Raw genomic sequence first — 14,507 nt, 5'->3', positions numbered from 1 at the left:
GTTAACGTTTACACGCACAAGCTGTAACACTTGCTATCGCCTCCGTAAACATCTTTTTAAAGGCAGAGCCTCTTACGTAAACAAGCATCTTCAGAATTCAGAGGCACGCCACTGGGCATCTTCGTCGGATTCTCTTTTTACATTTTAGATCATGCTTCCACTAAAATCCAGCTTAAAATCAAGGAAGCCCTGCATATCCTATTGGAAAAGCTCGGATTAAACCACCAAATACAGCATGTTAATGTAGTCTCTAATATTAAATGTCGCGTTTCTTGAATTTGTTTCTCACTGCATTCCTTTTTATTACTTTAATTAGCCCTAGTATTCAACCAACTTTTACGGTAACGCGTAATATGCAACTTGACGATGGCAGATAAAATTGCCGAAACCTGTCTTTAAAATCATAAAATGTTGCATTCTACATCAAATGACCTATTTCTTTATTTTCACAGGTGTATATGTTCCTCTAATTCTGCACACCGAGTGCATCTACAGTGAGATCTACAAGGCTCCGTTAGGGGGAGATGACTTGTTTTCCGTAGCGAACACTCTGCCTTTAAAACATGCATCTTGCCCATCTGCAGTAGCATCAAACCCGGCGGAAGAGAAAGTGTACTGGACGGACTTGACATTCAAGCACATCGCTCGGGCCAACTTGGACGGAACACAAGAAGAAATAATTGTCCAAAATGTCAGCAATTCACTAGGACTGGCTGTGGACAGCTACGGAGGAAATATCTATTTCACCGATAAGGACATGGGAACAGTGGAAGTTGCAAGGCTTGATGGTTCGAATAGAAAAGTACTGATACGGAGCAGCACGCACCAGCCGGTTGGCTTGGCGATTGATCCTAGCCGAGGGTATGTTACTTTATTTCCATATCTTTTAACTGGAACAATTGGTAAAACCTTTTTTTTAAAATACTACTCTCTTAGACCAATCCGTCCTCGTCCAGTCACAAATGCTGCACTTCTAGCTAGATAAGGGGGTGGTACATTGGTGGGCGAGTAGAAACCAATATTTGGTTTTATCAACTGAAATTGTAAGGTAATTTGGCCATCGTAGAGACATTCAAGAGCCGAGAGGACTTGCAACATCATTTCGTTCTCTAAATTCTTATAGAAACATTTTATCTTCTTCTACGAACGCTTTTCATTCCACTTCTTTTGTGTTTGTTTTTCACGTTACGACGCTTCCACCAATAGCGTAGCTCCACTGCTCGCAATATATAAACCACACACGTACACGACCCAAACTTCCTTGATTCACTCTGACGAGGGGCTAACGCTCGAAAAGTCAGCTCTCGAATCTGTTTACTGTGGCCAAATTACATTATCAACTCAGTTGATAAAACTAAATATCCGTTTGCATCGATGCCGACCTTCAGAACACATTCCACTTGCTATCATTCCGGAGCGTCTGTGGATGCGCGTTTGTATCTGCTCCAGAAGCAGGCATAATTTGGGATGAGTACTGATGCAAAACGTCATACTTTATCAATTTGAAAACTGGTTGGATTTGGCAGTGAATTATGGCATAACGTTAACTGTGCAGGTTTTTGTAAGGAGCCAAGCAGTTCTAGTACCAAATATCCACATAGTACACCTGTACACGTTTAATCATTGGCACTATTTGTATCACTACTGGTGCAAATTAAATGTAGCTTGACTAGATATTTTGTAATAGTGGCCCTAGGTCGGTCTCTTCATTTCTTTGTTACATCCTCAGGTGTTTACTGGTGCCAGAAACACACTGCTGGAGGTAACCCTGCAATGCACTAATATTCCATCCAGGGGGTGGAGGAGGGGTTAGCAACTCCTAGTTGCTTTGTGCTACACAAACTGGGTTAAGCTCCGTCCATGTTGGTTGGTTAGGTTCGTAGTGTGACTTAACCTAGCTATGAGTTCACGACACAGGGAAACAGGTCTTGTGTGACGATGTAAGATTTGCTACCATTTTCATCAAAATTTTTTCTGCTTTCTTTTCTCTTACGTATTTGAAACAAATTGGCGGGACTGGATTACAAAAATCAAGATATTCCTCAGAGATTTTATCACACTCGATTTGGTTCGATTCACGCTGAAATTTGAAGATGTTTTAATGATTGATTAATTAATATTACAAAGAAATATATGCCATGTGGGCAGTTTGTAACAGTAGGCCATATTTCTTTGTGGCCATGTAACTCAACCTGACATATTTCCTCCAATTCAAATAAACTACTGCTTAAGCCAGTATGGTAAATGTGTTTTTAAACTCGGTTTCACAAGTGATAATTTAATTGATCGGCATGACAGATACATGTACTACTCGGTTTGGGGACACCCTCCAATGATCGTCCGAGCAGAACTGGATGGAAGCAATACAATTATCCTGGTACGATTCTCTTCATGGACAACGCAGGGTCCAACCGCTTTGGCGATAGACGTTGATGAAAACATATTGTACTGGGTGGGAAATCCAGCAGATCCAAGCTTGCAGTTCATTGACCTTCATTATCCACACAGTGAAATCGTTTATCATATCACCTACAGCAGTTACCTTCATAATCCAATGGGGTTGGCACTCGATGCATATTACTTTTATTGGACAGACTACTTGCTAGGAAATGTAGTACGAGCACGAAGAAATCGATCCCCGGAAACAGTGCAGCTTATCCCCTACCAGACTTCTCCAAGAGGAATCAACATTTACAATCCAGATGATGTTCAAGGTTTTTAACCAGTGACATTTATATATATTTATATATACGTGAATACAGTGGGTTGTTTCGAGATTACAGTTTGAGTTTGCTATTCGAAGCTCGTGAACGATCACAATAATAAAAGTTTTCTTGTGCGTGACACTCTCCGGCGTTCTTACCTAGGGACGACAAAGTGTTGCAAAATAAAATTACACGATTTTCTGCCCAATCTTCGTTGAGGTACAAAACAGTTTCCTTACCAAAAGATAACTGAGTTATGAAGTACTTACTCGGAGAATTATACCTATTAAATGGCCTAACTCCCATCAGACTCTTGTAGCTCATTGGTAGAGCGTCTGAACTAGTAATCAGAAGATCATAGGTTCAACTCTCATTGCAAGAGCTCGGATTTTTTTGCCGAATATGCCTGTTTTACTGACGGATGAAAGATATTATCATACCATGCACTAATTTCCCGTTATTATATTTCTCTTGTTAGCTCCTCATCCTTGTGTTGGCATCTGCAGTCATCTTTGTCTGATGAAACCAGGAGGTTACAAGTGCGCATGCTCTAACGCAGGGTCTGGCGTATGTAATGAGAGTTTCAACATAACTAGTGAGTATTAACACCGGCCTCTTTTCATAATCGTGTTGAGGCTTATCACATAACCAGTACCAATCCAAATTGACAATAATAAACACTTTTCATAATCCCTATCGTTAGTCTCTACAAAACCTCAGAATGACATTTATTAGTTCGCAGAAATAATGTTTTTTTTCCCTCAACCATTTCTAGATGCGTATGGCTGCACCGAAGAACCTAGTATATACTTCACGGACCAGCATAACATTAAATGCATTGACCTGAAGAGCTACAATCACACCCATGTTAGTGTTACGACAGTGAAGACGGGCCTTGCTGATGCAGGCGCAATTGACATTGACCACCGGGAGAGGATGATATTTTGGAGTGACCACGCCCAATGGACTATAAATAGCATGAGCCTCGTTACTGGTGAAACTCAGGTAAAGTGAAGCTAGCTTTTAGTGTTATGCCCAGCCCGCAATGCTTTACAAGTAGTTTGACAGTTAAGTTTTCTCTCAATAGGCATTACTGAAAGTTTATTAAACAAGCAAAGGCCCATCGATGCCAGCGGATACCTTATTTTGCTTTAGTATGAAGCGATTAAGAGTATTGTTCGTTGTTGAACGTACGCTGGACAGGTCTATTGCATGCATGGCTTTTCGTTCTTTTATAAATCCGCTCAGGTAAATTAAGGAGTCTCGCAACAGCATTTCTGGCCTTCGATGGTTTCCAAGCGATATCTGTTACCAGCTGGGAACGGAGCCATCGATAAACTAAACTTTTATCACAGGTTGAAAAGGTGGTGTAGTATGGGAGAAACCAAAGCACGCCTTGTGTGCAAAATTCTGACTGGAAAAGATCCATTCCAAGCTCAGAAAAACTGTTGCGAGCCTCCGTAAGGCATGCAAGCCAAAATGTTAGGGAGTGGTCGATTCTCTTAGGCATTAGTCCTAAAGTCGTGAAACTTGGTAGGTTTACAAACCCTGTCGTTTTGACATGTGTGACGTGTGAATTAGGTCGCGTAACTAACGACGGCCAGGAAATGCTGGAAAGCTTTTGAGCAGAAATGGAAACAGTATATACTCGTAGTCATTGAACCTTGACAGTACCATACAGATTAGAGGGACAGGAAAAAAACTAGCTGTGCTTGGAAATCTTTCATCAGTTTTCATCAATTATAAAAGTAGACGATGCTTTGAATTAGTGCTGGTCTTTAGTCCCGCGCCGCGATTTTTGAGTTTTTTTTTTTTTTTGCCATACGTTTAATTTAAGGACGGTGCCTACTAATACCGAAGTATTTTTGTGCGGTTCATGGCTATGCGGTAAAAGTAGATCTTAGCAAGAGCTACTGAATTTCAAAAAGAAAATTGAGGTAGCCATGCATTTTTCAGAGATAACTAAGCAATAATATCTCTAAAAAGCGCCAAAATCATATAAAGCAATGTATGGGATTTTTTCCTAAATTGAAGCTTAATTATCTCTGAAAAATGCATGGTTACCGCCATTTTTCTTTTGAGATACCAAAAGCATTTGCTAAGTTCTGCTTTCTCCGTATAGTTTTAAACCGCGCCAAAATATTTCTGTATTAGTAGGCACCACCCATAGGAAACCCGAGTATCTCGAGATGCGCAGAACGTATGCGCAGTAACAATAGTAGGCACCGTCCTTAATAACTTCAAAGTTGCCAAGCGTGTATTCATCAACATTAATAGGGGAATAATCAAAAGAATATCTAACAGCTAACGTGAGAACATAATGATAACCGCTTAAAACGTTTCATATTCTATAAACAATTGTTATCAAGTGCATTCTGAAATTATTTTGCTGATAACTTAAAGAGACCGGATGGTCAGTTTCTTGTTAAAGTATTTGACAAAAAAAATTAAGAGTAAAGTTATTGGACTTTTCGATGTATCCAAAATCATTATCAAGAATGGAAAAACGTTAACGTCAAAGTTGTTAAAAGAGTTGAGTTTTGAATAATTGAATCTCATTAGGTGGCAATCCTGTGTGCTTGATTTTATGCAAATGCGCAAATGTAGAATATCTTCGCACGCGAATCGAGTCAGATTGCAGGTTTAACGATGGTTTCGGCTCTTGTATAAACAACATTTCATAAACAAGGCAGTCTAATTTATTCCGGCGCTTTTTGAGGACCGAAAAATTGTCCATGATAGTTGATTTCGTGACCCCCTGTTGTTTCATGGCTTCCCAACCGAATATCTTGAGCTTGTATGTTCGACCTATATTGCCTATATCAACGCATTAGCCAACATACAAGCTTAACACTTTCTGTTCACACCTCCTAGAGCCTTACCTTTTTTTCACTATCCCTGGAAATGTTCCTTGAGTACCTCAGTACAGTTAGATTTGCTTTCTCTCTTATATACAATCTTCTGTTTTCTCCAAGATAATTGTAAGAGACAACCTGGGTCAGGTGGACGGATTGGCCGTCGAATGGGAAAGTGGTTTGATTTACTGGACTGATTACATCTTTGAGAGAATCGAAGTGGCAAAGGTTGACGGTAGCTCCAGAAAGACATTGTTTACAAGTAGAGTGTACAATCCACGTGGGATTGCTGTGGATCCAAAATCGGGGTAGGCCATGGTTGGATTTCATAGAAAACAATAATAATCCAAGTTAACTGAAACTGATAGATGATTTTTTCGTTGTGTAAAACTTTGAGTAAGTTATAACTGAATAAGGCTGGTTAGGAGTAATTATGGGTGGGAATGGGTTCATGAAATGTTTGACCGATTTAATCGTTGGTGTGCCTCAGAAAAGAACGGCAAAATCACATTACGCCAGCCATCATCATCGTCATCATCATTATCATCATCATCATCATCATCATCATCATCGTCATAATAGTCAGTAAAAATGACAATAAGTAATGCAGTTTAATGAGAAGGCCTAGCTAGCATAAAACACGAAAAGACCGCTGCAGATTCTCATCTGCGAATGCATTTCTGAATGTATCCTATTCATCCTAGCCTCAAAGTTATCAAAATACAAAAAGAAATGCTAAAAGGTATAAAACATAAACTTTACGATAATAAATTTCAAATTTTTCATCCAAAACAGGAAGGTTAAAAAAGTCCAAATTAGTCGTAACTTGCTGTATGGAAATATGAAGTGAAGTGGGAAATTAGCTACTATATCAGTTTGGTGCTAGATAAATTTTAGGAAAGTTACATAGATTGGGAGTGTTTAGTATGATATTGAAAAAGTTCTAAATATTTAAAGTCAGGTATTTTGGGTCAGTTCCCCTCCCTCGTCCAACCCCTCAGGCATCCCTCCATCCAGCTGCCTACCTTTGTATTTCAAATGCCTATCTACCTACTTACTTTGATCTTTGTCTGCAGCCCCCCATGTTTTGTCGATTTTTCTTATTCATTCATTCATTCATTCATTCATTCATTCATTCATTCATTCATTCATTCATTCATTCATTCATTCATTCATTCATCCATTCATTCATTCATTCATTCATTCATTCATTCATTCATTCATTCATTCATTCATTCATTCATTCACTCATTCATTCGTTCATTCGTTCGTTTATTCATTCATTTATTTATCTCTTTCAAGGTTTATGTTCTGGACAGACTGGGGGCTGCTAGATCCGAAAATAGAAAGAGCAGATTTAACCGGTGAAAACAGACGGCTGTTGATTCCCCTTGGCTTTAATTGGTGGTTGACGTTCACCCCTGTGAGTGTTGTCATTGACCATCAAGCTGGGCGTATTTATTGGATGGACGCGTACTATAATTACATCGATTCTGCAAACCTGGATGGCAATAATATAATCACTGTGCACTATATCGAGCAAAACATTTTTCCTGCTGATCTGGCCTTATATGGTGACGATCTATACTGGGTGGACTGGAACAGCCAAAGTATTCAGTGGTTTAACAAGTCAAGGCCCTTGCTAATGAATAACTTTGGTCATCTCTCTGATGTCTTTCTTACGGGGGCGGTGGTCTCTGACCAGTCAAGACAAGCAGTTGGTAATTACATACTTCGTAAAATTTTATGTCAGAGTACCATAAACGCGTTCTTCGTCTCAATACATGTTCCTATCAAGTGATGCAACCTTTCTGATTAACCTACAGGCTTAACGTCAAGATACACTATGTACAAACTGGTGATCGCGTAGGACCCTTCCAGCCTATGAATAAATTTATAAGCTTAATTTCTGGTGTAGGGGTTGGCTTCAAAAGCATTAAATTTCTCAAGTTTGAAAGTCGATTCCGCAGAAACGTAATAGGAGTATTGACAGATGATGCAATTACATCGTGCCTGTCGTTTAACGGGCGGACCGTGTTATGTGGTGATATTTGGATTTATTAATTGAAAAAGCTTTTACCTTGAGAAGCGTCCCATGTTAAAGGATTGTATTACTAGGTAGTAAATCAGTTTCAATTCCAAGACTCTTTACGTTGTTGGCTTCCAAGGCTGTAGAAATGCGAAATTTGACTTTGAAACGTTAGATCTTCTTTTTGCATTTGGAAGTTTTTTTTTTTAGCAATTTCGCTTCTGTCAGATGGCAATGCATTACCCAAAGCTTAACTTTCTCGTGCATCAATTTCTGATATTCTATATCTGCGACGAAAACTAAGACACAAAATTGCAGTTTTTCCTGTCTCCGTGCACCTATACCTGTGAATCTACGCTATACCTGTGAATCTACGCTATATTTCTACGTTTCATATACTCTAGTTAATGAGTATGTGAAAAGCGAAAGAATTTCTGTTCGACGCTGTCGTTGACTGCTCTTAAAAAATAAACAGTTTTTCGTTTCTTTTGCTATGTTCCCAAAGGTTAAAAAGATCCGTGTCGGTATCTAGGCAGCTTCACTAAAATGGTTGACGTAAGCGGCGGGTGGTTGTTATGACCAAGTAAGCGGTCGAAGAAGAAAAGTGAACCAGAATATATACTCTTCGATTCCTTCAAAAACTGACATGATTTCATTTTTGCAGCTTCAGCAGTGGAAAGACCTCCTTGCCGTGTAAAAAACGGTGGCTGCAGCCATCTTTGCTTACTGGCCCCTGGTGGAAGATACAAATGCGCTTGTCCAAATGGCGTTGCGTTAAAAGCTGACATGAAAACTTGCAGCAATGGTAAATACCACTTTTATAAAAGCCTGTTGTCATGCTAATTATGTGCAAACTCTTAGCGTTTTTTAGAACGTCAATGTTATAGCTACAAATGCTTTGTAACGTTCCAGTATACAACAGGGGTTAAGGAAGGAAATCGCAAGAGGATGTATTGAAAAATGTTTTTTGGTACATGTTGGAAGCGTAGGAGCTAAACGGAAATCGGAGTCTTCCTTCGTCTACAATAGCTAAAAAAAGTCTTTTTAAGGCTAAGAACTAGTTTAATATTCATGTAAAGGCCACCAAACTTTGTTGCTTTTCTTGAATCTACCTGGCCTCCCGGGGAGTGTTTTGGTGTGACAAATTTTTCTTATAAAACGTGATATTATTTTTTCGCAGGCACGTTTTTCGCGATTTTTGATTATCCTGTATTAGATAGGAAATTTAACTTTCTGACGGTAACTTCGAAATGTTACATCATTTCACCAGTTTGCTGTTCTTTTAATTTGTATTGAACACTTTTGAACAACTTTATAAGCTTTCGGAAGTTTTTAGAAAATCTCGAAATCCAACGTGGCAGTGATTTTAAAATCATTAAACAATTCCCATGTTGTGAAACGTCGTCACATACTACTGTGGACATCAAAGGAAATAATTTTGCATATACCTTTTTCCCTCCAAGTTTCATTATCTTACCCTCAATACTCGCAGAGCTATGGGGGAGGGGGGGGGGAGTGGGAGGGGCGCGTAGTCCGATCCCCTTTTTGTAACTAATCACATTTGATGATATTATTTTTTTTCCTTTTATTTTCAGTGACTCAGCCAGGTCCACCTCCACCACCTGTACCAGGTGAAGTAATATACCCTGCATGAAACTGAAATTAACAGAACAAAAAGTTAACATAATTTGACTGAAGCACCGTCCGAGTAGTGGAGTTAAATTGTAGTTTTGCGTCTTAATCACGCGTTAAAAATAAATCAGTTTGAGCAGAACTTGACCGTAACCCATATTGGACCTGGGCTCGCGCTTACTTTTAAATACTATTATTTTTAAATACGTAAGCAAACACCGCCAAACCTGTGACCAGTTACAGTAAATTGATGATAATAAGTGATTGGTCAGTGGCTAGATCTTTCTATGGCAACAAGATTTTGACAGCCCTTTTTCTCCAAATGTGGAGGGTTTTTTTCACCTTTTAATGACAAATTTGGGTTTACTACCATAACTTTTACATCTTTACACCATTTAGATTCTTATTTTTCTGTTGCCTGTGTTTTAATAAATTTTCAACCAATTTAGAGAATCTTCTGCGGTTTTGAAGATATCGAGAAAATTTAAGATGGCGCTGTGAAGAACACATGACATGTTGTCCCTTGATATGACATAATCACGCCGTAGCCTCAATGGCCTTGAAGTAATTGAGGGGGCTTAGCACATTCTAAGGAACGGAAAAAAACCTGGCTGAATAGATTTATTCAAGTATTGTTTGAGTCAAACAGCAATTTTAAAGTGGCATCCAAGCCTCAAAAATTATTGATTTATATATCAGCTATGTGGGTGTGCGGACCCTTTAGGGATAAAAATTTTTAGCCCTGTCTGTACGAATAAGTTAAACATTGCTTCAACACTAGCCAAATGCTGGGGCCAATGAATAGTCATCCAACATGGAATAACTGTTCAAAAACTTTGAAAGCTTCTTGAAACCGTTTTCAAGCAAGTATAAATTGGTTTAAAATCTTATTCGCTATCGCTTCAAAATTATTATCTTTAAAACTTAATATTTTTTCACGGTAGATCCCAGAGCAGACCAGGCCGCAGACTTGATTCAATGTTTCGCAGGCGTCACGGTATCTAAGAACCCAGGGTCGGATTCAAGAAGGCCTCCTAAGTCAAGATGTTTGCCAAAGTACTGTTTCTTAACAATAGAAAATTGTTGGACTAACAATAGGCTATTGTAAGTCTAACAGTAGGCTATTGTCAAGAAACAATACTTAGGATACATCTTAACTTAGGAGGACCTGGTGAATCCGGCTCCTGGTTCTCGTGTTCAATTTGGTCTGCCTCAGTTGTTGCGGTACTGAAACCGATTGAACAGCTCCGAACAACTTTGTGTTCGCTTCCAATGTTATACCAGTTGAAAACGAACATAATCCAAATGTTGGAATCGCTTAAATCAAACATTTCTAGATCAAACACGCCTCGATATCTCCATTATGTTAGTTTTGCCTGGTTCTCTGGTGTCGAGGTCTCTGCTTTGTTGATCAATAAGATAATTCCTCTACTTGCCACGATTTTCCATCTCCCTCTCTTATCAACCATAACACGCGAGGGCTGAACCATAAGTCGGAGAGATATTAAACCTCCTTGGTAATACCTTTGTGTTATTCGATTCCTATTATTGAACATGTTTTTCGATCTGGTTATCAAAGTCACAACTGATTGGCTAATGTTAGCTAAAATCCGACGATGTCTATTTGATGTAGCTGTATGGTTGTTCTATTTGTCTACTCTAAAAAAAAAAATTTCGGACGTATATTCGTACATAAATATTTCATTTCCAAAAGGTGCTCTTTTGCCACATTTTCACTTGAATGATGCCACAAACTGCTCCATTTTAGAACTAGACCGAAGAAACATAGATTCTGCTAATATTAATGTAAATGAATTTCCTACAGACATACAAATACGTCTAAGGGGTTCAAACTCATCACACGAGGGCCGTGTTGAGGTGTGTCACCGAGGCCAGTGGGGAACAATCTGTGACGATCATTGGGGCTTCAGGGAAGCTACAGTTGTGTGCAGAATGCTTAACTATTCTGCAGCAGTTTATGCCGTAAGATATGCCTATTTCGGAGAAGGAAACAGTACCTTTCCAATTTGGATGGATAATGTCAAGTGTCGCGGCGATGAACAAACCATCGCTGCTTGCAGGCACAGGGGATGGGAAAATAGTGACTGCAGCCATTATGAGGACGCTGGAGTGGTGTGTTACAACAGCTCTATTCCACCGACGGAAGGTAAGGGATGGATTATAAGTTCAACAGCAAGAGCATAACCCACCAACAACAGTTTCGTAAGGTATTTTCAGTTTGTCTGGAATATAATGTCTGGGCCCATATAAGAAATGTCTGAAGAAGACAGACAGATAGACTTATATTAGAACTCCAATATTGCAACTGTAGAAGGGTAAAGATCGAGGCCCGGAGGTGTCTTGTCTTTTGTTAAAAAGAACGCCTTATAAGACAAATATTAAGGTATAAATTAAAGTTCATTTCTTTTTTATTTCTATCACCCAGAAAGAATCGCGCATTTTAAACAAGCCTTTTAAACGATGAAAAGACGACAGGACTATTCTAGGATACGTTTACTTTAGTTTTCATATATATTCTGCAGCGAGATCGGCATTATCACCCAGTAACCTTTAATCAGAAGTTTACGATTCATTAACAACGTTTATGCTTACATGTATATTTCTTTTTTAATAATTCTTTCATCCTGGCGTTCTGGCCTTAGGGAACATAACCTTATTTTCTCTAAAATAGGACACGTTTGGAGAGGGGTATCGAATATAGCCTCTTATCTTGAGGCAGCCATGGGCACAGGGTAACAAGAAGGACTGGGGTCAGGCATTGACGGTTTTGAGACTTACGGACGGGTTATTCTTCATGGTGTCATTTACTGAACTTCGTGGATCTTAACCAACAACACAACTGCAAACATCACTGGTCTATCTACTTCATACGTAACTTCCACTTTTTAAATAATAACATTTCCAACTAATAGTTTATTTTCTTTCCCTTTGAAGGCCCAACCTTAGCGCCAGGACCGCATCCAGGTGAGTTTACATCACAAAAAACAAAAAGTTCATTTCCATAGTCGTTGGCTATGAGAGACACACAAGCCACCATCTCTTAAAATTTTAAAATAATTTTTAGCTCAACAGTCGAAGAGATAACATTCCCGCGGCTTACACAATTTCCAATCCAAGAAATTGATAGCCTTAGATAAGTGGTATAATTCTCGCAAGCAGTATCACAGGGACTCGGTTTTCAAATCTTCAATTCATAATTTTTTCCTGTCCTTCATGCTGCAATTGTTGTAGGGACATCAAAGCTTTAAATAATCCAGATCTAAAAATATGATTTCCTTTAACTGATTCCTTGATATATTGCTTTCATGTTCCACGAAACAGCAAAAGATCATCGGCATTTCTATTTCCATTTTAATATTCTTATTTTATGTGTTTCTGGAACTCCGAGACACTGAGATATTAAAAGTATGGTATTTCCTCGGCAAGTGTAATAATTTTGATTTTGGTTTCGTCCCTTCCTAAGTGTTTAGTCTACAGAAATTTTGTTCTATTTTCTTTATGTTTTAGAATTAGCAGTTCGTTTGCGCAATGGACCGACATCAAATCAGGGACGGGTTGAACTGTTCCTAAACGGTACATGGGGAACCATATGTGATGACTACTGGGGCATCGAGGAAGCAAACGTCATTTGCCGCATGGTGGGTTTTTCAGAAGGGGCATGGAGCACTCACTGCTGTGGTTGGTACGGCTTTTCCTCTGCTCCCTCTAAAATTTGGCTAGATGATGTCCATTGTGTCGGTGATGAACAGAGCATTGCACAGTGTCGTCATGGCGGATGGGGAAGTCACAACTGCTATCATTCAGAAGATGTTGGTGTGGTCTGCAAATATACACCAATTTCAACCCCAGGTAGAACGTTTCAGAGTTTTTTCGAGTAATTGTGTGAACTAATAGAAACACCTTTCACGTTGTTAATAAATTAGGAAAACCACCGGAAAAAAAAACATTCATTTGAGGACAGTGCCTATTAATACAGAAGTATTTTTGCGCGGTTTATGACTATGCGGGAAAAGTAGATCTTAGCAAGGGCTTATTTATAATTGGAATCCAAAAAGAAAATTGGGGGCAAGCACGCATTTTTTAGAGATGGTTAAGCAACAATTATTTTATAGCCGTAAAATACAAAGTAATGTTTTGCTTACCCCCAATTTTCATTTTGGATACGAAGAGCACTTGCTGTGTTTTTCTTTCTCCGCATAGTTTTAAACTGCGCAAAAATATCCCTGTGTTAGAAGGCACCACCCATAGGAAAACTGAGTATCTGCAGATGCGAAAAACGTATGCGCAGTAGTAAAATTAGGCACCGTCCTTAAGGGGTCGTATATGACTCTAATTTGAGGTGCCCCAACCTATCTATTGGCGCTTTAGAGTCGATATCTTTGATTTTTGGTATGCATAATGAGAAACATTTGAACTATAAGAAAATAGTGTGTATTTTTATGGCGTTAAAAACAAATGCCCGGAACAGAAAATCCATGACGATCGCGGTGATCAAACACCTCGCTGCACAAGGTGCTGAATAAATTTTCCTTGAAAAAGGTACTAATGCGAATTAAAAAAGCATCTGTGTGAGCTGACGCAGAACTAACGGAAAAGTGCACCGAGATCTCTCAACTGAAAGGTTGCTGTTTTAAAAGCATTCCGTTTGAAATCATTTCTTAAAACTATGTAATTCACTTGTTTTTGAAAAAATTGTGGTAAATGTCAAAGTATGAGAAAGATGTATTAATCAGTTAATGACACAGAAATACTCGGAAAAATCCGAGTGCTCCTATCAGTAGTCGAACCTAAGACCTTCCGAATACTAGTTTGGATGCTCTACCACTGAGGAGACTATGAGAGGAGCACTGATGAGACTACAGTTTAGAAAACAATCCATCTGACTTTTACACTAACTTCTCTTTAAGATCAAACTTTAAGACTGGCTGATGGTTATAGAAAGGGAGAGGGAAGAGTAGAGGTATTCCACGATGGCCATTGGGGAACTGTTTGTGATGACCTCTGGGATTTAAAGGAAGCACAAGTCGTATGTCGTCAACTTGGGTTTCTCAGAGCCGCTTCAGCTCCACGGTATGCTACTTTTGGTCAAGGAAACGGTCACATTTGGCTTGACAATTTGCAATGTCTGGGTAATGAGAGCTCTCTTGAAAACTGTCCGCACGCAGGATGGGGTAATGAAAACTGTGGTCACTATGAAGATGCATCAGTCGTTTGCTGGAATGAGACTGCTGAGAATGTCGGTGAGTACAGTAAACCAATGATTAT

General features: G+C 39.1%; 1 protein-coding gene across 2 annotated transcripts in view; it reads left to right on the top strand.

Annotated features, from left to right (window-relative positions):
• LOC146488091 (uncharacterized) overlaps positions 1–14,507 on the top strand; it is a 70,181-nt gene that overhangs the window by 22,386 nt on the left and 33,288 nt on the right. For both annotated transcript variants that reach the window (XM_085121114.1, XM_085121110.1), the window contains exons 14-25: positions 453–861; positions 2,299–2,714; positions 3,184–3,300; positions 3,481–3,710; positions 5,681–5,868; positions 6,863–7,281; positions 8,254–8,394; positions 9,185–9,220; positions 11,047–11,388; positions 12,177–12,206; positions 12,750–13,091; positions 14,150–14,482. In XM_085121114.1, the coding sequence (XP_084977240.1) occupies positions 453–861; positions 2,299–2,714; positions 3,184–3,300; positions 3,481–3,710; positions 5,681–5,868; positions 6,863–7,281; positions 8,254–8,394; positions 9,185–9,220; positions 11,047–11,388; positions 12,177–12,206; positions 12,750–13,091; positions 14,150–14,482 (3,003 nt within the window). The remainder of the gene's footprint in view (positions 1–452; positions 862–2,298; positions 2,715–3,183; positions 3,301–3,480; positions 3,711–5,680; positions 5,869–6,862; positions 7,282–8,253; positions 8,395–9,184; positions 9,221–11,046; positions 11,389–12,176; positions 12,207–12,749; positions 13,092–14,149; positions 14,483–14,507) is intronic.

The sequence above is a fragment of the Pavona decussata genome, unplaced genomic scaffold (genome assembly GCF_977016875.1).
Source record: "Pavona decussata unplaced genomic scaffold, jaPavDecu1.1 SCAFFOLD_11, whole genome shotgun sequence".
NCBI lineage: Eukaryota > Metazoa > Cnidaria > Anthozoa > Scleractinia > Agariciidae > Pavona > Pavona decussata.
This window is presented reverse-complemented; position numbering and strand designations above follow the sequence as displayed.